The sequence below is a fragment of the Camponotus floridanus genome, unplaced genomic scaffold (genome assembly GCF_003227725.1).
Source record: "Camponotus floridanus strain SB8 unplaced genomic scaffold, Cflo_v7.5 scaffold27, whole genome shotgun sequence".
NCBI lineage: Eukaryota > Metazoa > Arthropoda > Insecta > Hymenoptera > Formicidae > Camponotus > Camponotus floridanus.
Genome location: NW_020229403.1, coordinates 674,059 through 701,724, shown reverse-complemented (window position 1 = coordinate 701,724; position 27,666 = coordinate 674,059). Strand labels below are relative to the sequence as shown.

At 35.7% G+C, this 27,666-nt stretch overlaps 2 protein-coding genes across 44 annotated transcripts in view; both read left to right on the top strand.

The window, feature by feature from the left end:
* Nucleotides 1-13,993, top strand: part of LOC105248276 (MAP7 domain-containing protein 1) — a 149,777-nt gene extending 135,784 nt beyond the window's left edge. For 35 of the 41 annotated variants that reach the window (XM_025409571.1, XM_025409569.1, XM_011253004.3 and 32 more), the window contains 13 exons: nt 72-261; nt 478-824; nt 3,340-3,522; nt 5,162-5,611; nt 7,145-7,324; nt 7,891-8,207; nt 8,370-8,604; nt 8,706-8,827; nt 8,898-9,139; nt 9,234-9,354; nt 9,582-9,919; nt 13,077-13,333; nt 13,548-13,993. In XM_025409571.1, coding sequence (XP_025265356.1) covers nt 72-261; nt 478-824; nt 3,340-3,522; nt 5,162-5,611; nt 7,145-7,324; nt 7,891-8,207; nt 8,370-8,604; nt 8,706-8,827; nt 8,898-9,139; nt 9,234-9,354; nt 9,582-9,919; nt 13,077-13,333; nt 13,548-13,561 — 2,996 coding nt within the window. In that variant the 3' untranslated portion in view covers nt 13,562-13,993. The remainder of the gene's footprint in view (nt 1-71; nt 262-477; nt 825-3,339; nt 3,523-5,161; nt 5,612-7,144; nt 7,325-7,890; nt 8,208-8,369; nt 8,605-8,705; nt 8,828-8,897; nt 9,140-9,233; nt 9,355-9,581; nt 9,920-13,076; nt 13,334-13,547) is intronic. The other 6 variants (XM_011252983.2, XM_011252981.3, XM_011252998.2 and 3 more) reach the window with 6 other exon arrangements.
* A 13,153-nt stretch (nt 13,994-27,146) lies between these two features.
* The window catches only part of LOC105248275 (protein Fe65 homolog), a 141,226-nt gene continuing 140,706 nt past the window's right edge, over nt 27,147-27,666 (top strand). The window contains exon 1 of one of the 3 annotated variants that reach the window (XM_011252973.1): nt 27,147-27,459. The gene's annotated coding sequence lies outside the window, so the exon portion shown is untranslated. The remainder of the gene's footprint in view (nt 27,460-27,666) is intronic. The other 2 variants (XM_011252968.2, XM_011252974.2) reach the window with 2 other exon arrangements.

Sequence of the window (27,666 nt, the reverse complement as noted above, 5' to 3'; positions counted from 1 at the left end):
AAACTAAAAGCTTTATAACTAGTTTAAACGGACGTATACTGAATACGTTCTTTTGACACGACTGTTCACAGGACGGGAGTCGACGGGAAGCTCGAAGGAGTTGGACAGGGCGAAGCTTGTCCGTGAGAGGCAGAACGAGGAGCGGCAGCGGAAGTTGGAGGAGCTCAGGCAACAGGCCCTCGCCGCGCAACGTTTCCGCGAGCAACGTGAAGAGGAACGACGAAGACGCATCGACGAGCTCCGATCGCGTGACAACGACAGGTTCGTTGGTGCCGAGAATATTTTACTCGTGATTACTTTAATGGAGGCTTCGACCAATTCAAGCCTTTCGTCAAAACATCGAATATAGCTCGTTTTATTCCTGTCGGTCTTTAAAATCATATTGCATCGCGTGAGAGCGGAATTTAAAGTCTCGTGCAAGAACAGCTTTGAATGATAGGCGTTTTAGACAAATTCATTTTGTTTCTCTTTACGCAGACGAAATCAAGTGGAGGAGAGAAAACGGCTGATATGCGAGGCGGAACGAGAAAGACGGGAAGCGATCCTTCGCAAGAATCAGGAAAGAGAGGCGCGTATCGAGGCAAAGAGGAAGAACGAAAGATCTCACATTGTCTTCGCGTTCGGTAGCTCCACACCACGAATGCTGGAACCCGCCGACACTGGCGGCTCCACTTTCTGGGGCACTCGTAGGGCTACTTCTACTACCAATGTCATGATGTTCTCTGCGGCGCAACCTCTCACTAGGAGGTCCTCCGAGAGGGAGCTTGACGGCAGCAAAAAACGGGCCACTTCCGCCGGCGGACTCGATCGGAAGCCCGGCGAAGGTCAGTCGATTTATATTTCTCCATAGACCAAAATCGAATTCACCAAAGTTCACCAAAGAGCAACCGAGAACGATCGTTGATGAGCATGTAACTGTACACGTCGCACATGGAAATTCGATTAACCCTTTCAGCGCGCAGTGTTAGACTCGCTGCATGCTGCTTAAGCGTTCTATTTTGCGAGAAATTCTCGAGAGAGAGATTCTCCAGTCGATTCTGATACAATCTGCAGTATTTCTGAATGATTTATCTCCGCATTCTACATTTCGATTTATATTTGTTTCAATCAATGTTCACGTAATAATTTTGTTCTCTAAAATTCTGTTATCACACGAATGTCAATATATATTTTAAATTTGATTTTTAATTATCTTCTGCTCATTTTTTTAGAGATAGTAAACTTTGCCACATACTATTCGTATCGAAATGCTTGCAGTTGACCATAAATGTAATATGACGCATGCTATACTTGATTTATCACAAAAAGATTGAAACGTATAACGTTTATGAGATATAAGAAATATATCTCATAAAATATGCGTGTAATATATATGTATATACTATGAAATGGCTCGGCAGCAGCGCTGAAAGCGTTAAAGTACTTTTCCGTACTTCGCACATGAAGTGTGAATAATACACGCGTTGGTATTGCACCGTACACCGGTGGAATGCAAATTAATGTTTACCGTAAATTCAGTCGAATCAACGATCCTTGATGCGAACACGCACGATGAACGGCTCGGAAGTGGATTTGGTATACTTCAACGTGAGTATAAATACGAATCGAATCACGTAAGGTATTATTGTGTGTCGTAAAACGGGAAAGATTAATAGAAAAAAATCGAATGATTAGCATTAATTAAATCACTTTTGAATGAAATATATTTTATGGCGATTTTTTTCGTGACTTAATCTTTTTCATAGAGATTATATATATTATTTGTAAAATAGAAATATCTTAAAGTATAAGATAAGAAACAAATTAATGAAGTAAACTATGTGATCAGCACAGTTAAATTCTAAGATAGTTAAATATCGAAGGGAAAAATTTTATGATACGTAAATCATAAAATAGAATAAATTTCACGATTCTGAAGGAATATAAATCGTGCCAGCGAATCGCAGCTCGTTCCCTTCTGCTTGCTTCACCCTATTTGTTCGAATATATTCCACGTATGTATCGATGATTAATGTTTATCGTTTGGATTTACAATCGTTCTTTCTATCGCGGATTCACGTGGGATAGTGTCATTTAATCGCATCATCGTTGCGAGAATATTTCTACGTCACTTACTCCAATGCTGGGATACGTCGAGCTACCCAGATAAACTGCACAAGGAAGCGGCTCGCATCTTGTCGTAACCCATACTTTACGCACGATCGCTTCCGATACCTTTAGCAATATATTTTTCTTAGCGGTAATCGATACCGCTGTGTACAAAGTAGAGAGAAACTTTATCGCGGAAGATGCACATATGATAAACAAAATTTTCACAGTGTACTCGCCGTGAAAAAAATCTGTGTATCTCTCCATGTTATTATAACATGGAAAGTAGTGTAGAAAGTGATTTAAATAATTGATTATGTCTATTAAAATGTATAACAATTAGTACGATTAAAATTATCACAAATTATCATAATTTATGATAATTTTAATAATTATAACAATTGTTAACACATTTAATAAATGTGTGACGATAATTATATATGAAGAGAGAAAAAGAGAATCATCGTCACACCAAGTTTCTCTACATTCGTAATGAAGTCACTACGAAGCATGAAAGAACGATTGTCCAGCACTGTTAGAACGTGATCTTCTCTACAGCGTTTTACCTTTTTAGTTTTTTATTTTCAGGTTTACACTCTATAGCTTATCCTGTTACAGTGTATATTCTTGTGACAGTGTCCCTTTAAACGATACCGAATCTATGTGTATATGTATTTCTCAGCTTAAGTTTGGTTACACAGCGAGTCTTGAGAACGTTTTGAATCCCGCGATAAGTTATAAGTTGCAAGTTTTGCTTTTTAACGCGATACATTTTGATATTTTTATTTTTTTCTTGTTTACACTGCACACAGATTACTCGATCAGCATTTCTCCTGAAAACGCTACATCTTCATTCATTCTTCCCTATGCGCAAACACGTATTTTTTATTTTTTGTTTCAAGGAAATAACATTTTGAATATTATGCGAAAAGAAGAAAGAAACATAAAATACTTAAAGAATTTAAACAATAATTTTTTAACAATAATTATACAATAATTAAACAATAATTATGGGAATTTCCTCTCTCCCTGTATATCTTCGCTTTGCTATCATCTGTAATTATCGGTGGTGGTTTTGTAAAAACCAAATGTTGTATATATTTGAAATAAGAAAGTACAATTCACAACCGTATCTAACTTATGCTGATGTAGTCATGCTTTCTATTTCTTTTCTCGTCCAATCGCTCGAATAAATAAAATTTTCGCGGAATACCTAATATATTTGCGTTGCGTTGAATGGTTTGTTTGCAGATATGAGAATGTCCTCGTCCATGTACGAGGTGTTCAATTGGAATTCTAGCCCCGATCCTCCCTTAACTCCTGCCAAGCATAAGAGAGCCAGCCTCTCTCTGCCCCCCACAACCGACATCTTTGCCGTCGATGATAAGTCTGATAGCGACGCTAGGCGTCCCATGATTCAGCGGGCTGCCAGTGGTGAGTCCTGATGTCTCAGAAGCCTGCAAAAATGCTGGAAGAGATCCGTTCTATTCGTTTCAAGAATGAATATTATCGATCCTTGTCTCTCGTTTTATTTAGCATACACTCTCATTTCAAATTCTCTCCCTTTCTCTCTTTCATTCTACACCATTATGTTTTCTACATCATTATGTTTTTACTCACTGCATACTCTATCAGTGCATGTTACGTTCATTTAACATCGTAAGAACATATAACCCGCGCACTTTCTCTCATTAATTGTCTTGTAGTTTCCTTTCCGTAGGTTGTATGGTATTGGTCAGGTGGATTCTGCGATTTCTCGAGAGACCATCGATAGCCATTCGTAAATGAGACTACATGGCAGCCAATATCACGCAACAATGTGTGCCGCTAATTTGTCCTTTGTGTTCCCTGCTAATCTATTGTGTTATTCATGCGGGTAGACCATTAAACACTATTAACGTTTAGTTGCAAGTAAAATTTTAGCTGGTATTGTTATAATTTTATTCACTTGTTAATGAGTTTTACCAAACGGATTTGAAATGTGATTTGATGAAAGCGAAATTTCTGATGTCGAGAAAGAAATTTAGAAATTAGAGTTTACAATTAGAAACTATAGTCTTCAAATATCATCGTTAATATACGTGTCTAATAGGACGATTGTCAATCCTTTAATATTTCATTTTATTTTATACATTTCATATCAATATGACGTTAAATTACTAGTTCTTTGATCATTGTAGAACTTTTATGAGATTTTATATACTCAATCTAAAATTATTAGTTATATACAATAATAATTTATAGTTGCATTATAGAAAAAATTAATTTATAGTTTAACAGTAAAGATATATTATTACGCTATACCAGAATAAACTGAGATTTTAATTTAAAATTATATCGTTGATTTGATATAGATTAAAATTGTTATAAATAATACCGAGTTTATTCTTGCATGGATTGAATTGTTGTATTTTTAGGAATTATTTGATTATGTGTGACATTAAATGTTATTTCGCTTTCCTAATATTACTCGTATAAGATATATATCGTATTATTTCCTTCTATATATAAAATTTATACAGCACATACAAACACACACACACACATACACATAAAATTTCGATACTTTAATAATATCACTTTAATATATATAGCGATTTACTTAGAAAATTTACTTAAGAAAAACATAAATATTTTCCATTAAATAAATTTCTTTCAAGAAATATTTTTCTTTTAAAAAATACATATATGTTGTGATCTTTTTTTCCTTGTTCATCAAATAAATGCATTAACTCTTGATTTATATCTTCATAAATTTCGTACAAAGAAACGAACACGCTTAACAAGAGTTACATAACACACGCAGTTGCGAGGAAAACATCTGTCAGTGTACTTTCGCAGTATCCCTCTACACGTCACAGCATGAAAAGCAAAGCAGCACAATTTATGCAACGGAATTGAGAAAAGAAAAATAAAAATAAAAAATCTGGAAACGTCAATGATGTTGATGCGTCGTGGAGAAACTCTTTACTCGAGTGTGTCTCCATCGAGCGAGCCGTGTAATCGCTGCGCGGATCGACGGACCATCGCGTCGCGATACACACAAGGCAACCCTAAGCGAGATTCTTTGCAGGTGAGGATAGCGATGGCGGCACACCCAGCACTCCGACCTCGGTTTACCTACGAGTGAACAGGCGACGCACCGATCTGATGCCGACGATACCGTCCCCGCGCGACGGCCCGCCGTCGACGGCACGCAGTTTCAGCGCCAAGGCCTTCACGCGCTCGCCAGGTAGGACTTACTCCATGTCCAGGCTGGATCAGCTGGCACAGCCTAGGAAACGCGCGACCGAGCAACTCGGCACGCTCGCGGAGCAGCGGCAGCAGAGCCAGCCTCTGCAGGGCGCTTCTAGCATGAGCCGCAGCATGTCGCACTTGGCCGCGCCCGGAAGCACCAAGAGCCTCAAGCGTTCCGATAATTCGCGTAGCATGGGCACGCTGCCGGGCGCGGCGCCAATGCCCAGACCCACCCGCGCCGAGAGACTCCGCCGCAAGGCCCGCGAGCACCAACAGGCCCAGCAAGGTAAGTGCGCTAAGGGTGACCGTGCACTCAACTCGACAAAATCGACCCTCAATTTCCCACCGCAAATCGAGCTTCTGTACAATAGCTGAAACGGTCCCTTCACGATTTTTTTTATAAACTATCGATAAATTTCTTTTTTGCTTAAAAAGAAAGCGTAGATGTTTTATTATTTTTGACGCTGTAGAAATATATATAGACGAAGTAATGAAATATATAGCTCGATGATAGATTACATTTTTTACACGTTAATTTATTTTGTAAAAGTATGTAGAGTCGATTTTCTCCGCGATCAACCTTTCTGAAATTTAATTAATCACTCGTTTTGCTTTACACTAATTTTCTCGTTAACTTTTCTCGTTGTATATAGTCGGGTTCATTATTTGACAATAAGTTTCGTAAGCTAGATCGTATTATGGTCTTCGAATTGGGAGCGTGATCTCTTAAGTAAAAGTTTAATCAAAGATAAAATACATGTGAATGCACTCGTTGTATCTAAAAAGAAAACGTGATTTGAGTTGGGTGCACACATGCATGAAAGAGTGTAAAAAAATGTTTGTGAATCAATTAGGACGACTTCATTCCAGAAAATAGAAGGAGCGTGAAAATAGAAGGAAAAAGAAAGCCCCTATTTCTTTTCTTCTAATTTCAAGCCGCAAAACATTAATTCACATTTCAATTTAATATATTAATGCTTTTACACATCCGTTATACTTTTTCATGATGATTAACCCATCGACTTTTTCGAAAATTTCGAATTTTTTAACAATATGTTACTAGTAACATACGTGACATTTTTAACATTAAGAGCCAGTTGCATCAAGGAAGAGCTAATTCTATTAGTTAAGAAACAATTAAGTTTGTCAGTAATTATTTACATAAATTTAACAATGTGAAAAAAGAGAAATTAATTGAGAGTTGTTGATTCAAGCCGATTTTAATGCAACCGGTTCTTTGATCTGCAATTCGATTAACAAAACGCTCCTACTAAGGAAGATCTCTCAGCGGCTTTTCGGTACCAAGGGTAAAGGTATGAGCTAACGTTTCGGTAAGCTGCATGTTTTCTTATTACTATTATCGTTCTTACACGTAACTTACATATCTCGCAGTTCACTTAGTATCGTATTCGTATTTAATGTGCAATTTATTCCTCCACTTAATCCACTCAATTATGCAATTCTTTCACCCTGTTATTTTACGCAATTAATTAAAATTTGATTTCTCTCTTATTTTCATTTTGGCTTATTTTCTTTTGTTTCGATTATTTTCTTTTCTCACCGACAGCATTTGAACACCGGTGGCGGTGCTTGCGTTTCGATTTCTTGCGATGTTCGCCTGCTGCACTTTGCGTCACAACACAAGCAAGCATAACACTATACGATCTCGATAGAGTGTCAAAAAAAAGAGAGAAAAATACAAACGAGAATTTATTCACAGCGTCGATACTTTCCTGTCGAGAGATAGAATCGCGCGATCGCGTTCAATCGACATAAGAACAGATCAACAGATATACTTACCTTGGGTGGGTGCGCATAGGTATCCGCAGCGGCGAAGTGACGCCCAACAGCCCATCCCGGCCGCACAGCTCCATGAGTCAGCAGAGCGCCAGCAGCGTGGGCAGCAGTAACGTCAATCTGCGTATCCGCACGGCCGCGTCGCGCCGACCGCGGCCCGCTTCTATTGCCGGTACCGGTGTCTCGATCACAGAGAAACACAGTGAGCATGCTCTCTCATTTTACTTCCATTGACCCTTTCAGGCCACCGAGGATTGGCCAGAAACCTAAAAAGAAAGAAGAAAAACAACTTATGAAAGTCAAATTCTGAAAATTAGCGAAAATATGACATATTAGAATAATTCGAGAAAAAAAGGATAATATAAATGATAAATAAATGTTTTAGCTATGATCTAAATTATATATATTATTACATATACAAGTATTGAACAGGCATAGATACAACAATATATGTATATATGTCCTGAAAGGGTACGATATATTGTACACGGTGTATCATACATATCTGAGAAGATGTGACGAAGAGAGACTGTATAAAAACATTTCGATTTTATATAAATTTTTTTTCTTTATATCTTTCTTAAATAATTTTTATCGATTTACAATTTTATTTATTTTTTTTACGAATCCTTTTTTTTGTGTATCCCCAACTTCTTGTATATATCATTTCTAATATCGACTATTAGAATTGCACGTGTAAATATTGTATATAAAAAATTTCATACGCACATAAAAGAAAAAGTATGTCAATTATTTCTATTATCGTAGATCTAGTGGGCGACGTGAAACTAACGAAGGATTCAAAGCCACCACTGCCAAAGGTCCATAGCACTCCAAAGAAACCTTCTATACCCAAAGTAACAGAGATAAAAAAACCGACGGAGAAATTAATCAAGAACGCCAAGTCATCACCGCGAATAACTCCGAAGGCGACACCTTTGCAAAGTCCCGGAGTTGAGCATGCACCGCTCATCCGCGAAACAACCGCAGAGATCATAAAACAGAATGAGGATAAGGAGGCGCATGATGTGAAATTGGAGGATAAGAACGAGGAGAAGAAGGATCAAGGCACCGAGAAGACGCAGGTAATTTTTGTTCTATATTGATTCCTTAGAATAAACAACTTTATTCTGCATCTTCAAAGTGAAATAAATATTCTTATCACTTTTCGATATAATTTTTTCAAACATATAATTATTGTTTATCACATATAATAAAGCATACTTTTAAATTTTATTTTTTAATAGGAAGCAAATGTTGCTGAATCTACGATTAACGACACGAAGGTAACGATGGAGCCTGTGTCAACAAGCAAACAAGTCAAAGATGAAACTAATTTAATGCAAGAAAATCTGTCAGATGTTATTATGGAAGAACCACCGAAAATTGTTAAAAAGGAAGAAAATAAGCAGGAAAAGAAACCGACAGAGACGATTGAAACCAAGCCCGAGAGTGAAATGGATGAACAGGTTGATATGTCAGGTATGATTAATCAAAACTATTGAAGTCAAGTGATTATTTGTCACAAGTTTTCAACGATAATTAACAGCGGTTATCTATTTTATTGATGATTCGCTTTACAGCTTCGATGATCGCGAAAATTAGAATCACTACCGAAGAGGAAGCTAAAGCAGCTTTGGCCGAACGTAGAAGATTAGCGCGAGAACAAGCGGAACGAGAGGCGGAATTAGAACGCCAACGACAGGTATCATCTATATAAATCAATTTGAGATTACATTTACTTGACTTTTATCTTACAATAATAATTTTTGCAGGAAGAAGAAGCGCGTCTAGAAGCTGAAAGATTGCGCGCAGAAGAGGAGGAGCAACGTCGCCTAGAGGAAGAGACTATACGTTTAGCTAATGAAGCTCGAAAGGCAGAAGAACAGCGATTGCAATTGGCAATCGAAGAAGCTAAGCGTCGTGAAGAGGAAGACAGACGAAAAAGAGAAGAGGAAGCTCGTCAAAAACAAGAAAAAGAAGAAGCAGAACGCAAAGCAAGAGAAGAGGCAGAAAAGTTAGTTTATGAAAAATCCTCTTTCTCTTTTATCTATTTTAAAGATTTATGATATATATAACGAATAATATATCTACATATATTTAAATTATAGACAACGAATTGAGATGGCTGAGAGGCTTAAAAAAGAGGAAGAGGAGCGCAATGCTAGACGCAAACGAGTTGAGGCGATTATGCTTAGAACGAGAGGCAGAAATCAATCCAACACACCTAAGGTAATGTTATGTATATTATTAGCTATATTAATCTTTCAGCAAATATATAATATAAATAATATAAATAAATGAATATATATATATATATATATATATATATATTTATTTATTTATTTATTTAATTTATTTATTTAATCGTATTCAATAATTTCCATCTAAACAGGATTTTCTATTTAAATAAATTGATGAGATTAAAAAATAATTGATTATGATAAATATATGCGTAGGGAGAAGGTGGTGATGGTGATAAGTTGAAGGAAGATAGTCCTAACGACGAGAGCAAACCGGTGCTAGGCGGCAAAGGTGACGACATCATGACAGCCAGTTTAATTTCCGAGGCGACTCAGCAGTTTATTAGCGGTGAACAACGTGCGCATCACACAGAAAACAACCTGCCTGCGCCGGATATAGTGCACAATGGCACGACGCATAGCAACGGCATTAATGAAAACAAAATTGTATTGGATAATAATCAGGGTAACGTTGAAGGAGAGTTGAATGGTCATCATACGAATCACGGAAACGATATCAACAGTCAATCAATTACGCTGGACAATGCTACTGTGTAAGTATACCAATTCTAAATCACGGATTCGTAAACGCTATTACCGCGTCGTTCACCGGAAGCCGAAACAAATCTCTTTTCGTTAGATCGAGGGACAATAATACCCTACAGTAATCATAAAGCTTGCTTCGATAACGCGTATTTAATTGGGCATTGAAACATGTGATCTGCGACGCGATTCGCTCAAGCTAGTTCACTTCAAATTTAAATGGGACATATGGCTGCTAATATACGATTATTATCTGCGATCAAAAAGCGTATATTAAAATATATTAAAAAGGAGAATATATAAATGGAATTAATTTTTGTGTAATTGCTAAAGTATCTCATAAATATAATAAAATGAATATATTCCAAGCAAAATCTATTATATTTAATTGGAAAGAATAAACAAGAAACCAGATAGATACATCACATGCCGATTACTTGAAATTAATGTTTTTACAAAACATAAGTAATTGCACAATACTAGCCAATATATATTATTCATCTAAAAATCGACTGATTATTGGTATAAACGAAAATAATGTCGGTTTCATAGCTCGATCTTGAAAAAAATAATAACAAATATATACATATATATATATATATATATATAATACATATAAGACAGTTGATTAAAATTTGCGATAAGAGAAATCATTTTCAAAAATATATATATTGCATGTAAAACATTTAAACATACATATTTACACATTATAAAAGGAAATCAATGCGTTATAGAAAATCAAGAAATCAAATATTACTACCGAATTTTCCGAAAATAATTATCAAAACTACTTTTTAAGAATACTTTCAAAAATAGAAAGATTTCTTGAATTCTATTATTTAAAATCACGAAAAGCGTGCCATACATTAAACATGCTAAATTGGACGTATTATACAATTTTATTTGTAAATAGGCGTGATGAAAGTTTTAAATCGCAGTGAACAAATTATTGCATCACGAACAGATGAATTATTTCGACTTTTAGATTTGTACATGTTAGATTGTGAAATAGCAATTATTTGAGACTTTATTTATAATTGAAAATAAAATTGTTAGATGTATTCTTTCTATAAGGCCTTTTTATTAAAGGCAATTTGTATATATAATGAATTATGTTCAAAATGTGTCTTGTAATGTCAACTAATTATATTGAAGTAAATTAATTAAGTTTGAAAGTTATATATACATGTATACATATGTACACATTATACATATATATATTATAAATAGTTATCTAGTAAAAAGTTTACTGCGCTTTCCTGAGACCCAATGAAAGGACTGCCTATTGAAATTAATTTCACCGAATATTTACCGCTTTATAAATAACCAGGCATATTGTACATTGCAAAAGTAGTCAGAACAACGGTTGACAAATATATAATGAGCACGCCCTTACAAATCGCCATTTACAATACGGATTAGCGCGCTGCACGATTATAAACGTATTAACTAATAATAATTACGCGACTAACACTATTAGCGATAATGAGATTGCAAGTATGAAAATGTACATTGTATCATCTATTGTAATAATTACATATATTTTATAATTGATATTCAGCTATGTACTAACGACAAATATGCTATTTTTAGCTAGGATTATTGAAAATTAGTCGCGTACGTACTACAATTATTTTTAGGAATTATGTCAGCGAGTTGGAAGAACGTCATGTAATATTGTACATGAAGCATGAAGAGAGTCATCAACACTACACAGTTAGCATTAAATCACACGATAAATAAAAGTGTACATAATGTAAAGAGAGACCAGCAGTATAAATTTAATGACTCATTGAAACGTTTCGTTTTGTGATTTCACAATACATTTGCCAACTCAGCAAGGATGAATCGTGTTAATATGATTTTAGAAGCAGAATAACAATATATCGCAATTGCAGTATAGGAAAGGCAATAATAACAATTAATATTTTTATTTTATAACATTTAATAAATATATCATCTTTGCTGAGTATTTTTCTGTGACTTTTTCCTCCAATTAGATATTAAAAAGTGTTCTTCCATTTACTGACCCATTATGTATACCGTAAGTGCGATTGATTTTCGCAACAAACTTTGCAAATCACCAATGCATGTTACCAATTAACATTGATATGGTGTGGCTTGTTCTTTTCCTTGCACAATAATTGTCTGCGTCCCTCATATGCTTATGTATTGGATACCATCAAGTGGTATATGTCAACTTACTGCCTACTTTTGCTATGTACTATTTACTTCTACATGTTTTCCGATATAATACTTTTTGTGAGAAGAACTCCTTATACACATTCACAACACTTTCACATTCACATATTCTACACAAAGGTACAGATATAAAAAAAAAGAAAAGAAAGAAATTAAACGCGGCATGAATTTTTTTCTCGTGTACTTTTTACTACTTCGTGTAACTCGACGAGTGATCAATTGTGATTTAATTTTGTATGTAATTAGATTTGTATTTGCTGTTTTGCTGTATAATATGTTCTAGCAAATTATAATTATTATGGTTATAAAGTTGACGTGTATCTCTTTAATGAACTGGTTTTCATAGTATCTTATTTAAACGAAAACCTATTGCGATCCATTGATGAAATATTATGTAACATATTAGTTGTATTCCAACAATTTTTTTATTCGGTCATATACAGATTTATGTTCACCACAAAGGACCACAAAAGGTTGTGGACTATTTCGGTTAGTACTGATATACAAAAATAATTTCTATTAGATTTAATCGCTTATGCGATAGTTGTTTTGATAGTTACATCAAAACAGTTGCCTTTTGTGGCATTTAAAATTCGCAATTTAAAAAGCAGTCAGTATGATATATGACATAGAAAAACGATGCATATAATAAGCGCTTTATATATACATATATATTTATCCATGTGTTATTTAGTTATCTCATCTAGCTTTATATCGTTCAGTTTAATGAAATATTTTTAGATTTATCTAGAACCGCGCTGTTCCTATTCGACAAAGTTCAAATTAATTTCATTTTAGTAATTTAACTATCTGATATTAACGAATCGCTCGCAGTCGGCTTAGTTAATTTAGCGGCAGCGATTTCGTGTTAGTGATTGTGAATAGTCGCTTAAGTCGTAGTCCCTAGTCGGTTTGTCTGGCTGTTAACTTAGTCTTTGTATTTTTGTTCCTTGACTGGTTTTGTAGCAAGCAAAACAACGTGACCAACCTGTTAGACCTGTCGAGCTTCGATACTCTGAGTAATAACAGTAGCGGCTACAATACTGAGTCGATACTAGAACTGACACCTAATTTGGCAAACGAAGATACCCTCAACTCCAATCTAAATCCGACGGCGATGCCGTTTACTCCAATGGGTTTTGTACCCGCCGCTGCTAACGCCAACATCAATCCGTTCCAAGACAATTTCATAAACAAGCCACAGGACAACAATCAAGTACCAGGTATGTAGACCAAACTTGATTTAGCCATATGTAGAACATCTCAAGTTTATTGAAATATTTTTCATCATTGAATTTTTTTATAAAAAAATCGAATCATATATCAGTATTTTGAACTCTGCCTTATTTATAACTAAATAGACTATATCATTTTAATTGGAAAGATATTTTTGAAAAATGAATTAAACGCTGTCTATTTCTCTCTTTCTGCCTACAGATCTACTCTCATAAAGTGTCTCTTAAACGTTCCCGGACAAATGGAGGAGAAGCAGGTGGTTAATCGGTAACCAAATTGCTTGTGACGAGCGATAGCTATACACAAAACGAGATCGTTTCTAATAGTGTAAATAATGGCTGTCGCGTGCGATGTATCGTGTGAGGAAAGGATATCTAAGAGGAGCGAAAAAGGACGCCATATCGGATAAAGGCCTTCCCCGGGCTTCACGTATCGAGTTTTGAGCGTCCTAATCGGGAAAATAAAAGTGTAAAATAATATATAATATTAATTAATTATTATATTATGCAACAGCAAAAGTGGACACTCAATCTGTGTGTCGTAGTACGCTATTAGGTAAACAGGTAACTTTTGAAAGGACCTTTGGAAGGGGTTGAGGCCTATTTGTAACACATTATTTTCGAATACACAGACATATTACACAATAACAAATCGACATGAAGTTAATTTTTTCTCACATACACGTATGGTTTCATCTTTACCGCACATATACGTATGTAAATTACAAGTAAAATTTTCAAGATACTAATCAATAGAGACGAAAGAATTTAGAATCGCGCGAAGAAAATACAATTATATAGCACAAGGAAAAAAAAGAAAAGAAATATTAAAGTCGGATTAAAGTCGCTGAGAACGTATCTGCTAAAACGACAGATTAGAGAATGTCCTTAAGATAAGAGATAGCATAGCGAGGTACTGTCCTGTAACAATTTCATGATAGACGAGTGGATCTAAGCGCGTTATCGCATCTGATGCGAGAGACATTCTACGGATACGACATGGAAGTAAGTAACCTTAGACAAAGAGAAAATTACTTTCCTTCCATATCAGATTTCGAGGCGTGCGCTCACTAGTCAAGCAATCTTATTATTTTCTTTTCTTCTCTTTCTTTTTTTATCGTATTTCATTTAGAAGGCCTACGTACCATTGGTATACTCTAGGTTTCCGCTAGACTTCGCTATTGTTACGTTTCTTCGTGAATCGAGCATGAATTCTCTAGCTGTGATGATGAAGATGATAACGATGATAACAATGACGATGAGTTGAGTGCTTTGTGAGATAGCCGCTACATAAGTTAATGAAGTGACGATCTAGTAACGTTAATTCTAAGAGTTGTTACACGAAAAATGTTACGGAAGGGATTAATTGCGCTTTACTCGACGAAGAAAAATACAATTGATATTGCAATATTAATGCATAATGCGACAGCAAATATCACTGCAATATAAACGTCCGAAAGAGATGCGAGTTATTTATCATTACTTGCATTACAAACATATTATGGCAATGATATCGATATAGCATATTTTATATTTTGTGCTTACCTTATTGTAAATCGTGCAATATCACGTAGAATTTGGCAACAAATAACGAGGATAGAAAAATGAGTTCTGTTACCCTGATTTTATTCGGAAAACATGGTCGAGAAAGATGATTGTCGAGACTAGAGAGAAAGATAGAATTAGTGTACGTTTGTTATTCAATTTTTCTCGTACATTTGCGCGCGAGATGTATTCCCTTTCCCGTTTCTCCCCGTTCTTTTATGCGCATTTTATTATAGCTATATAAAGAATTCATCGAGTTATACATGTAGTATGAATTGAAATTTTTTTATTACTATCGTTTCGGTTCAAATTTAAGCTTTTCCTTTGTTCGCACATTTGCGTAATATTGTGACCTATTTTTCGGGGATTGAAGAGAGATTCTTTTGTCTATGAATGATCGGTACATTTTTTCATAAACTATTGATATATATTTTTATCGACAGTTATTGATCGTTTTAGATTGTATTATTGAGTGTGTTTATACAGACGCATGTTGCATCGCGAGTAATACTGTTTACGCGCCGAGAATGTCTCAAAGCAACAAAAGCATTATACAGCTTGAAATAATAGATTTATTGATATATGTTTTATCACTCGTTCTCTCACACGAGAAATTGCCTCTGTGTTTGCCCTGTAAAATTTCTATAACAGGCCATAATCGCCGCGCATTCGTTATGATTTATTGTATCAAGCTATTTATATTAGTTTTCCCTTCTCTTTTTTGACAAATATATTTATTAATCGTTTGAACACCGTATATTATCCCCTGCGTCTCGTGTACACATATACTATTTTTATTAGATTTGGTTGAGAGTCTATTAAAACTATTCTAAGAGAATACATAATAATAATAATAATTAAATAGAGTACGAGAGAATGTTTCTAAATATACAATAACGAAAAGAAATGCTAAATATCATCAGTCATGTTTAAAAAAAAGAAATAAATACTTCATATTGTAAAAAATGCTTGTATGTAATAAATACTTAATACCAGAACATGTGTACTAATTTTGTATGTTACCACTCCTTTAGTTTCCCGTGATATTTGTGCATAATTATTCCGTCTAATATTAACATTAATTGCTCCACCCCACGACTCCGCCGATTAGTATCAACTGCAGTTGCTGCAGCCGTTTGTAACGACATTCGTGTGCGAACACCCCTATATTTCTCACCGCTCTACAGACCTACTGAAACAAACAGATCCTCCTCTGGTAATGTGAACTCGCAAACCTCACGCGGTGAAATATGGCGCACGAAGATGCATCGCGGATGCAACTCGTTCCTCGACTCTCACATTCGCAAAAACTAATGCTCGTATACTAATTCTCACGCTTCTCGTGAATACGTTCCGATGTGCTGTTTTTTCTAACAGAAAATTACGAGAAAACAACCCTTCTCGTAGTAGACATTTCCTAGCGCATCTCTTTCTCTCTCTCTTTCTGTTCAGAATCTTTCTCTTTCCTCTCAATTATTCATAATTATCTTAGAAATCGTGTCCAGCGATATATTACAATTGTTTTATCTTTTTTTTTATTGCGATCTTTCAAGTTCTATTTTATTTTACACGAATTTGTGTGAAATAACATTTTAATTATATTAAAAAAAAGTTTGTTTTATAAATGAACAAATTTGTAATTGGACGATCAAGAATAAAGGTAAGATATTTATTCAATTTTTAATATTTTTTATAAAAATTCAATATTAAAATGAAACTAATATTAATTTTTGTCATTATTAATAAAATATATAATAGAATAAATTTATTTTTTTCTTGTAACTGTTAAATAATATCTCAAAAAGTATAATTTAGAAAATGGAAACGTTAAAAGAATAATAATTACATGAATTTTATACAATTTTCCAACGATGAAGATACTATCTCGAGAGAAACATATCTCCGTGTGAAATGCGGCACGTTGTTTAGCAAATTTACACGATGCAATTACCTGCTTGCCTGCATAACCGTTGTCCCGGTTAATGTTAATGCCATTAGGTGTATAACGGCAGCTGGAAAAGCGGATGGAATCGTTTGTTTACTTTGTTTCTTTGCGAGAAAAGCGAGATAGGAGGAGAGGTTGTAGCCCTCGGGTTCGTATAATCCGGCGTTCCACCGGCGTAAATTAATTAATCAAACGTAATACGCAGACTCCTTTTCCCGCGTTATTACGGGCTGAGAAAGCGAAAAGGATCACCCTGGGGCGCATTGAGGATTTTGGATACGCATGTAGCATCCCATGTTCCAGAATCCAGTGTTCCAGAAAATTAAACCGCAGCGCAAAATTAAATCTTTGTACACGATACCGTACCGTTTATTGCTTATAGAAATAACATTTACAATTTGTGATACAAATTTATAATGTATAAAAATAAAAATAATGTTAAATGTAGATATTGTATATTGTACTTATATTTGTGAAAAGAATATTTATATATTTCATATGCTTGTAAAATATATACATTTTAAAAGCTTATTCTATCCTTTTTAAATTACGAATGTTATCAATTTTTATATATTTAAATGATGATAAAATATTTCCGATGCGTGTAAAAAAAGTATTGCAAGAGATAAAATCTCTTATATAAAATGCGCTAATTGATTTTGGTTTCGTTAATTTGAAAGCGAAAGAATAGCGATGTAAACTTATCCGTTATTCCTATGGATCGGCCTCCCAACACGCGAATAATATTGTTCGCGCAATTAAGGCAGATGCGCGACACGCAGTAATTCTTCGTTTAACCAAATCCGCGGTATTAATTCCGTAAATGAATTTTGCGCAGCTTCCACACAGCGAAAAACGCATTCGCTTAACAACGAGGGTGGTCCACGAATATTGTAATTTATGAACGAAAGAAATACTCTCCTGTGTATTACGACGTTTACTTTCCATGTGAAAATTACATGTTTTCCTTTGCTCCCAACATTCCAATTTTCATTCGCTCAAACATTGAATTATTTCCTTTAATTTTTATTATAATTAAATTATTAAATCCGTTGCAATTATTGCGATATTTATAGTTTATAAATATTTTGTATTATTATTTAGTAATTTTTTGCGAGAATTTTATATATATAATTATATCTATCACTTATATACATATGTCTACTATTATTTTAATGCATAAAAAGAAGTAGACATTAAATTAATTAAAACTTATTATTTCTACACATATATCTCCATGATGTCTTATGAGTCGTCATTCTCCATAATACCAATTACACAAATACCTTGGATCGTTTACTCTAATGACGGTTAATATGTCCAATCTCGAAAATGTCAACCGGCTCTCCGCGCATTCGAGGAATACGAAAGGGTGGAGGCTGGAAGCTTTCGCAGTCAGGATATAATCCACCGGTCCTGGACCGGCACATTTGCGTTGCAGCAGTCGGGGAAACTAGCGAAGGGAGGTGGCAAACGGAGGCGCGTAATTTGCGGGTTGTAATACCGCGCTCGTCGTTTGTAATCTGTTCGGGACACGTAAGTACAGCCAAGAGAACAGCACCGGGGAGAGAAGTAACTACGTAACCGCATCGTCTCATTGAGGGGGATGTTTTCCCGGTTTCGAAACGGATGTAACTACTCTACCGCCCGTCTACGTGGCACCTCTGGAAAACGCATAGGGGTACTCGATCACTGCTTCTTGCGGTGCCGTGGCTTCAGGATCTTGTCTAAATAATATATTACAAACAGCTGTTTAACATTACATGCCAGCCAGTTCTGGCAGACTGCTCGCAGTCACAATCCTATTTAATTGGCTCTTCGAAGACTTTCTAACTTTTGTCTTAAAAATAATTAAAGAGACGTATAAAGAAAAAGAGAGAAAGTATCGATCTTATAAATTTAAAATATCTAGATAAAGTTGTATGTTAATCAATACATAATTAATTGAAAATTTATTTCTGCTCAACCGAGATAATGATTGACTAGGAAAGTAATTGTTTTTGGATGATTAGAAAATTATATAATGTTATGGTAATTTATATCGAACTGTGTTTCAAATACATTAAATTTAAATATATTCTATTTAATTAACATGTTAAATTGCATTAAATGTAAATGAACTGAAGCAGCTAATGTTTAATTTAAAATTCATTATGAACTCTATTCGCTCGCCGCAAGTATATCAGCTTCAAAAGTAACTATCTGAGAAAGATATTCATATATCTCACGCAATGCTTGCGCTTTAGAAAGCTGAACTTTAGGAACCTGCGTCGAAATATATTTTCATTATTTTATTTCGGCTCGAAGAAAATAAAAGACAGGTAAGGTAAGAAAGAGAGCCTGCGGGATGTTTGTGACGGGTTTCCCGAAAGATTCAAGTGAAATTTCTGCGCTTCGGTTTACGGGCGTGCTCGATTTAGCGAATGGCTCGACAGAAAAGACGAAAAGGATGCACCTCAGTTCGAGAGGGATGGGGAGGGAATGCATTCATTTTGCACGGATCATAAGGCCTTCTCTCGCGTGCGATGCAGTCGAAAGAGAAAGAGAGAGAAAGAGAGGGGGGGCTCGGGACTCCTCCGCCGAGGTTACTGCACTTCGGGGACGAGTTATACTTCCCATCAGCTACCAGAAATTCTCACTCGAGCATTCTCCGGTGAATTCTCGAGGAAACGCGAGCTCCTTTTGCAAGGAACGCAGCTGCGAGATAACACACTCCATGGTGATTTAAATTTCCGAATGCGCCATGTTCGCACGCGTATAAACCAGCTTGTAAATAAATGATTAAAAGTGTTATCGCGAATCGAATAGAAATATATTTAACGAAATTAATTATTTTTATTTTGAGCACTTTATAAAGAAATTTCTTGTCAACTTCGAAAAAATATATTCAGGATAAACATTCTTTTCTTTGGCAACAACTGATTTTAAAAGTAATATCCTCGCAAGTTGTCATTAGGCAACACAGCTGTTCTTAGACACTTGTATGCCACAATTAGGAAGTAAAAAAATTAACCCTTCATAGTAAAAAAAAGATAAATTCGAGAAAAACGAGGAAGAATCTACCATCGCATCGAGGAGAGTGCTTGAAAGCGAAATGACGGCAGGAAGAAGAGCGAGGTGAGAGAAGGTACGACAGAACAAAAGCGAAGGCACCAAAGGGGAAGAAAGAATTGGATTCGCGGACGAGGACGCAAAAAGAAAAGCGTCGCTTTATGAAAGCATCTTTCTGTCTTGCCACACGGACAATACTTGTCCCGCTATACTAGAAAAATGTACCTGCCTTCTACAGAATGAGAAACTTCTGCGATTGCACAAGGATTGACCACGAATAGTTTCGGGCAGTGATATCGGAACAAAACGTCGATCCTTTCGTTCTGCCGGTTACTTTTTAATCGTACTGCGTCCGAAGATGTCTTTTTCTATCATTCCTCTCTTCTTTTTTTTGGCGTAATAAAGACTCAATGTGCCTTGACTCTATAATCTCTGGCAGGCGGAAAATTATTGTTTCGGACTTCATACGAAACGCTATTAATATATGATAGGATTATCTACGAGTATAATAGAATTATCTATATAATTATAAATCATTAAATTAATTATTAATTCGAATACACAGTGACAAAAAATTTCTTTTGTGCATTATTAATAAAGTACTTAGAGTAAAATATTTCGCAACATCTTTATTTTCTTGCATCGTGTTTTATTATTTTCCAATAAATGTTTCAAATAAATGTTTCATTTTATGATTACATTTTTATACGACACAGAAATTTGTGTTATTTTTTGTGAAAATTTCCCGTTATCGATGTAATAAAATATGCAGTCTTTTAAAAGATTCGAAAATCGAAAAGAGACTTGATTTTTAAGCAGATATTACAGCAAAAAGCTTGGATAAACATCATATGTATCGTTCCAAATCGCGATTATTTTTCCATCGCGCATGATATGTAGGAATATTTTTCTCGATATATGAATTCATCTGCACCCATTATCACGTTTTTAGCATTCCGGCATATCGATGTGGCGCAGCAAAAACGCGTATGTAAAAGCTGGCAAAATTTTGTCACTTTTATCGAAATCCATCATACATTATTCAACTCTCTCGATCAGAGTAATTTTTATCTTATTTTTTAGCTATTAAAATACTTCATTTTGTTAAATTAATTTTCTTGTAAGCAATATACTCATTTTGTTGATTCAATTTTGCCAACTTTCGTTAAAATAGAGGGTTCGCGTGAAAAATTTCATGGGTTAAAGGAAATCCTCGACGGACCATATATTGCCAAGATACATGGTTCAAGAGAAAGGAGCGAAATACGAAACCACAAAGGGAGAAGACCAGAATCGGGATTGAATGGTCGTTTGCAAAATTATCGGATGGAACGAGGGAAATCGGACGGAATCCGCGTGTGACCGCCAGCCACAAACGCCGGATGCGACCCGTTCCTTCTCGCGCTCTGCCCGGTAGCTATACGCACGTCCTGCTTGGTGAGGATCTCCACATTTGCCCAACCCTGCTCATCGGAAATCATTGCCACGCCGCCAATTGTCAACCGCCAGCACATCGGATTGGCCCCAATCCCAATACAACCGATTCGCGATTCTGTCCAGCACGATCGCGTTATCCGGATTATCCACAGTTGCGCCTCTTGAAATAGCAGAGTTCGTGGGACGTGGGGAAGTTTCGGATTTCAAGATTGACTCCTCGAACCGTTCAATCTCTTGAATTTTTCAAATATTAACCAGTGAAAGAATTTGATATTGAATGGCATAGAAAAATAAACACACGCGATTTAATATAATAATTTGAAAATCGCAATTTAAATGTAACATATGTAATTAATATATTGTTTTCTTTTATACAGAAATTCGAAAGAATTAAGATTTTGAAAATAAATCTGAGATTGCTTCGAGAAGATTGACCTCTCGAACGTCTCTAGATTTCGACGATTGCACGAGGAATCTTTTATCGTGTGCAACTTCGAGTTCGAAAGTCGTGCTGCAAATTATAGACGGGAAGCGCAACCGCGATAAATCCAGATTTAGAAAATTCAGATTTACAGAGTCGCGGGCGGGGGTGTAAAGGGCCGCAGGAGTGCGCCATAAATTCGAAGGAAAAACGAGAACAATGCACGCGGAGGGCGAGCGGAGGTAGCCTCGTCGAAACTTCGTCCAAGTTAGTTTCTCACGATTAAGGCTTACTGCCTCTTATACCGAGTACGCCGTTCCGGTATATCATTTCCGGTATCTTTCTCCGAGAGACTATCGCGAACCCTCCCCGAGAGGATCTCGATAGCGCCCACTCGGTTTGGCCGAATGAAATTTTAATTTTTGATAAGGCACCACTCGCGCCAGTTTTTCCTCCGCTTTCTTCCTCTCGCCTTCTCTCATTCCGCGTGATCCGAGCAACCACACACACGCACACACTCACAGCGACAGTTTTGAGATATTAAATATCACCGAGAATGAGGTGCAGTGAAGAGGAGAAATTTCGTGAAACGAGCGCACGAACAGCTCCAACGTGAATCTTTTAAAGTCGCTCAAAGGACAAGTTGCGTGCTTATGCAGGAAGAAATTTACTCCCGTAAAGTACATTAAGCTTAGTTACGCTGAGGACTTTTCGGTTAATTTCTTTCAAATTATCTATTTTATTCTCTAAATTAATTTAATCACAATTAAAGGACTGTCTGCGAGAAAAAGACAAATAATTTTTATTAAAAAATTTTTTATGTCTTTTGTTTTATTTAAGAATATAAGATTTTCACATTTTTTTCTATATGTCAAATTTATATGTTTATTAACTTTCTTAATAAAATTTTGAATTATATTCACAATTATCTTCTCTGAGGTTACTGTACGTGTCTACTGTGTATGTCTATGTAATGACCTATTTAAGATAATTGATTGTCGCTACATTAAGCAAGCAGTTTCCACTTGCGAATTTTAATCAGCTGTGAGCCATCGGTAGATAATTACAATTACATTATCGGTTTTGTTTGCCACGAAATATAAGAATAGTTGCTCGTGATAGCAATACAGAGATGAATAAATGGAAAACAAGTAGAAGAGAAAAACAGAGGAAAAAGAAAAGGGATGAGGAAAGAGATATTCTATGGCATGTGCTTGCTTTCGGTGCGTTCAGCGGACGACAACAAAATATATGACGCGGGTGTTGGAGCGACGAAGAGGGATGGAGGAAGTACAACCGCGGAAGGCTTCTCGCATTGCAGGGCGTAAGCCGAGAGGCGAAGGGTGACAGACCAGTGCGTTACGCCATGTGTGAAATTACAATCACCCCTAATGCCCTCCCTTCGACTCAACTCGGTTTTCGTGCTCCTATACATTCGCACGAAGTGTCCAGGATGTTTTGGAATTCGTATGAACAGTGAGCATGTGACGCTTTAGTAATTGACTATTAGTCACGTATTTTGGCTATTCATTTTTTACTTATTCGTAATTATTAGAACGATATATCGCGCATGTTTCCTTTAAATAATTTTAGCGCTAAGTGTACCAATTCATATCGTGAATCATGAACTGTGTAAACTTACGCCCAATATTTACAGCCTGTGGGTTTAAGTCTTGTGTATTCGATGCACCTGCACAACCAGTAGTGAGAGAAACTTACATCGCAAAGGTTCGATGCACCGGTTCTGAAGAGTCTTTGGCAAACTTTGACGTGTAAACCTGTCGAGACGACCCTCAAAGCTGCGGCCGCTTATGCGGTGACTTGGAAATATAATCGTTTAATTGCACGTACCCTCTTGAGACAGTCACGGTACGAACTGATTAAGAAATTTATATACTGCCTTTTGCGCTTGCTATTAATTTATCGCTCGACATATACACACGGCTACATCGGTTAATTTCTCTCAATTTTCCTTTCCTGCGCATGCGACAGAATTTTGCAGTAGATTATAAATTTTTTTTCACAAAATGAACTTTTACTAGGATCTTTAGTAGAAAATTACCATAATTCGACATGAAAATTATTTTTATTTTTTCTTTTATTTATATTGCATTTATTCTTGTGCAAAAAAAGAAGAAAGATTTAAAAGTTCTTCTTTATTGGAATTTGCAGTGCAGATTTCGCATATTTTTGAAAAAGAGACAAATCGTATACTTGACTAAGACTATATAAATAGTCTAGATAAGTTACTATCTTTGAAAAAGATTGCAACTTGTATTTATTTTTATTTATTCAAAAAAATGAAGAAATAGTGTATTAGATTATAAGAGAGAATGTAAAAATATTTTTATTAAATTTAGAATTCGATAATGCTAAGAATATGCTAAGATATTTTTCTTCAATATTAAATGCCTCGATTACGATTAACGATTATAGTAAATAAAACGTTAAGATAGTAAAACGATTAAAAAAACGATAGCTTAATCTTTCGCATATAATTTTGCAGCTCCTACCACTACTTTCACCGGTTCGAAATTTTCATATGATCTTTTATACTACTGATGAAAGTCATAACATTGTAATATCGACGAAATAAATTTCGTGCTCGAAGATAAATATTGAAAATGTTATCAATTAAAAATTGCTAGATTAATTTAAATATTTACATTTTAAATAATGATTTTCGCACGCGCGGTATATTCTCGAAATTCTATAGAAAGGATCGCGATCAGAAGTTCGTTCTCGCACGAGTCAGAGGTTAAACTTAAATTTCCATAGGTTTTATCAATCAAACTAATATGAAAGTATGGAAAACAAAGAAAATTTACAACCGTGATAAGACGACGAATAAATTTAATTTTCCTAAGTATTATGAAATTTTAATTTTTTAGACGCGTGAAGTAGCATTCAAATATTAAAAATAATTGACTTTTTCGTCACGATTTGAGTGCACATTGTCTGCATAGGAATACAATTTTTTAATTTTCGTTTGCACTAGTAAAAAAATTATTCAAAACTTTTGCGAGGCAAACGAAAATCTATCGATTTTGTTGATTGAAAACGCGTTGAGTGTACAAATAGTGATTGATTCCGCCGATAGAAAAGAGTACATTAAGACTGATAGGGCTAAGTTCAATTGGAGGTTGTTTGAGACAGAAGGGAATATATTATATTGTGAATATATTATATATTGTGTTTTCATGGTAGTATTATATTATGGTGATATTATTTTCTTTTTTTTATTGTGGTCTTTTCTTGCTAGCTTAATATTAAGGTTAAATTAAGCAATGTCACAGTTTTTTCAAAATTGCATGGGATACAAAATTATTAGTGGGACACATTAATACAAAATAGGTACTAAATAATTTAATAGCTTCGATTTGATTTTGTTAATTTGGCCCTGCTAGCTTAAAAGAGGTAGAGACGAGCGTGGATATTAATGTTGCAAAGTCCGATTTCTACCGAGTGGACATTCAATGTATGTACATGCCATTACCAGAAGTCGTCAGCATGAATGAGATTAATAAATATTAAAGAGAAAGAGAGAGAAAGGTGGAAAGAACATGCTCCTGGGATGCGCGTGATTTAAACAGGTGGCTGGGCTCCGAGCTTTTTTTTAATAAATAAACCGGCTACGCAAAATTACTTGGAAGATTGTATTTTTTTTCATGTACCGCCGAGTAATCGCTCCTCCTGTCTCGATCCACTCGCCACGCGGAATAATTAATAAGACCGAAACCGATGGATACGACTGGACGAAACGATGGGGATACCGACGCGATGCGACATGTATTTAAATGTCCAATCCGGCGAGATACGTCTCAATAAATTTTCCAGCTCAACTGATCGGCTTTACTCTTTAAAACCTGTCGAACATTCTGAATAGAACGATAAAACGCAATTTCTATTGACAAATATATAGGTTGCCCTGATATCGGAAAATATTTCGACGACAAAATTTCTCTGACGAATTTATCGATTTTACTTAGCAAAAGATACACATGTGTAACATCAAAATTTATAATTTATAATATACAAGTTAACATGTATAAATCTTTAATTTTACAAATAAAATATAAATCTTAAATAATCGATATTTAATACCGGTATTCTTCGAATCAAATAAGAAGCAGCCTACAAAGCGGATGAAGAAAATGAGATAAGAGATACACCAATTTCAGAACAGGTCTTTGTTGGTATCGATTTTTGCTTGTCGTAGTAGCGCGTGACACGACCCAGCAATTCACTTTTGTAACCCTCCCTTCTGGCAAGTACACAATTACGGTGCGGCTCTTGTCACGCTTTCTGAAGCGTATTGTCTATTACGATCGTTAACAAGCTTTCGATCATCTGGCAGAACGCCTCATCAATCAGCCGCGAATTTTCCGATTTTCCAATCGCTTTGCCCCTCACTCGCGTTACTTTTGATGCAATTTTTCTCTCAGCAAGTAGCATATTTGCTTAAGCGCTTTGGATTTTATGAAAGTGTTGAAATACTACACGACAAAAATCACTCAGTTTTACTCAAGGGAAATATTACCTTATTATCCCCGTTGCTTATCTTACTATTTACACAGCACGAAACAAAATTTTGAACTCTTAAAAATTGCAAAATTTTGTGCACGAACGATTTTCTCGATAATTATTCATCGTTGTATCAAGAAATTCAACTTTTCAAGAATGTTAAAATACATTCTGTACAAAAACTTTGCGAACGAGGGTCTGTTGCATATATTATTCAAGAGTACAACGCGGAAACCGGGAAAGAACTTACTATAATTATCATTATCGGATGCGAAAAGTGAAAATGCGTGTACACATCGCGAGCCAGACAGCTATGAGGGGATGCTAAGGCAACTTTCTAGACGCTGATTAATCTATACAAGTCTGTAATTTATAGACCATTCGCGGTTGCTTCAAAGCCCTATGGTTACGTAATTTTTTGTAGTATTTTTTCTTTGATCGAGAATCTAAAAACTTAATTTGGATTCATTATTCTATTTTATATAACGCAAAATAAATAAGTTAAATTTTAAAAAATTGCGCATCTTGAATTAAACTTAAATTATTTTATTTGTATATAAATAGAATAACGTGTATATATTTGAATATTTAATTACACAAAAATAATAAAATTATCGCGTTTATTTGCTTTTTATTTTAAAACATTTTAAAAAATTATTTTTATAATTATTTTTCGCAAAATGCGAACGAGAAAAGAATGACATTTAAGGCTACCCATGTGCGTTCCTGAATGACGTTCCTGAACGGTACCAGATGGGGGTAAGGGATTGCTGCTACCGTCAACCAATGGAGGGTTGCGCGCGCGCAAAAGAGCAAGAGAGAGGGACTCGGGGGTTACAGGAACACGGCGGCGTCGTCGCTTGGCAGCGCCGCGACGCCCTCGACGCGAACTAGACGACCCTCTGTGCACGACACCCCTAGACACCACAGCGTTTCTAACCTCACCACCCTCGCGCACCACCCGTTCGTGTTTGCGTGACGTGTGTATTCCGTGGCGCGCTGCGTTATATAGTTTCCCTCCTCGTTCTACGGCGCAGTACGCGCGTTATCCTTGTTCCGAGAGGTTCGATGCAACCAGGTGCAACGGGAGAACAGTGAGGGTGCGAGAGAGAAAAAGAGAAACAGTGGGGGGAGAAGCCAGCTGGCTCCAGGTTGCTCAAGTCCTCGAGGGTGGAAACGATTTCGGACATCGTAAGTATTTTTTTGTCGTCATTTTTTTTTTTTTTTTTTTTTTTTTTGAAGAACGAAGGAATTGTCCAGGAGTTCGTGAAACGACTTTCGACCAATATTATCGATGACACGGTTTTGCGAAGGCTGGAACTCGATCAACTCCTTCGATTTTCACGCTGCATACTGCCATACATGATGTAATGTGATTTCTGACACTCAATCTGCACA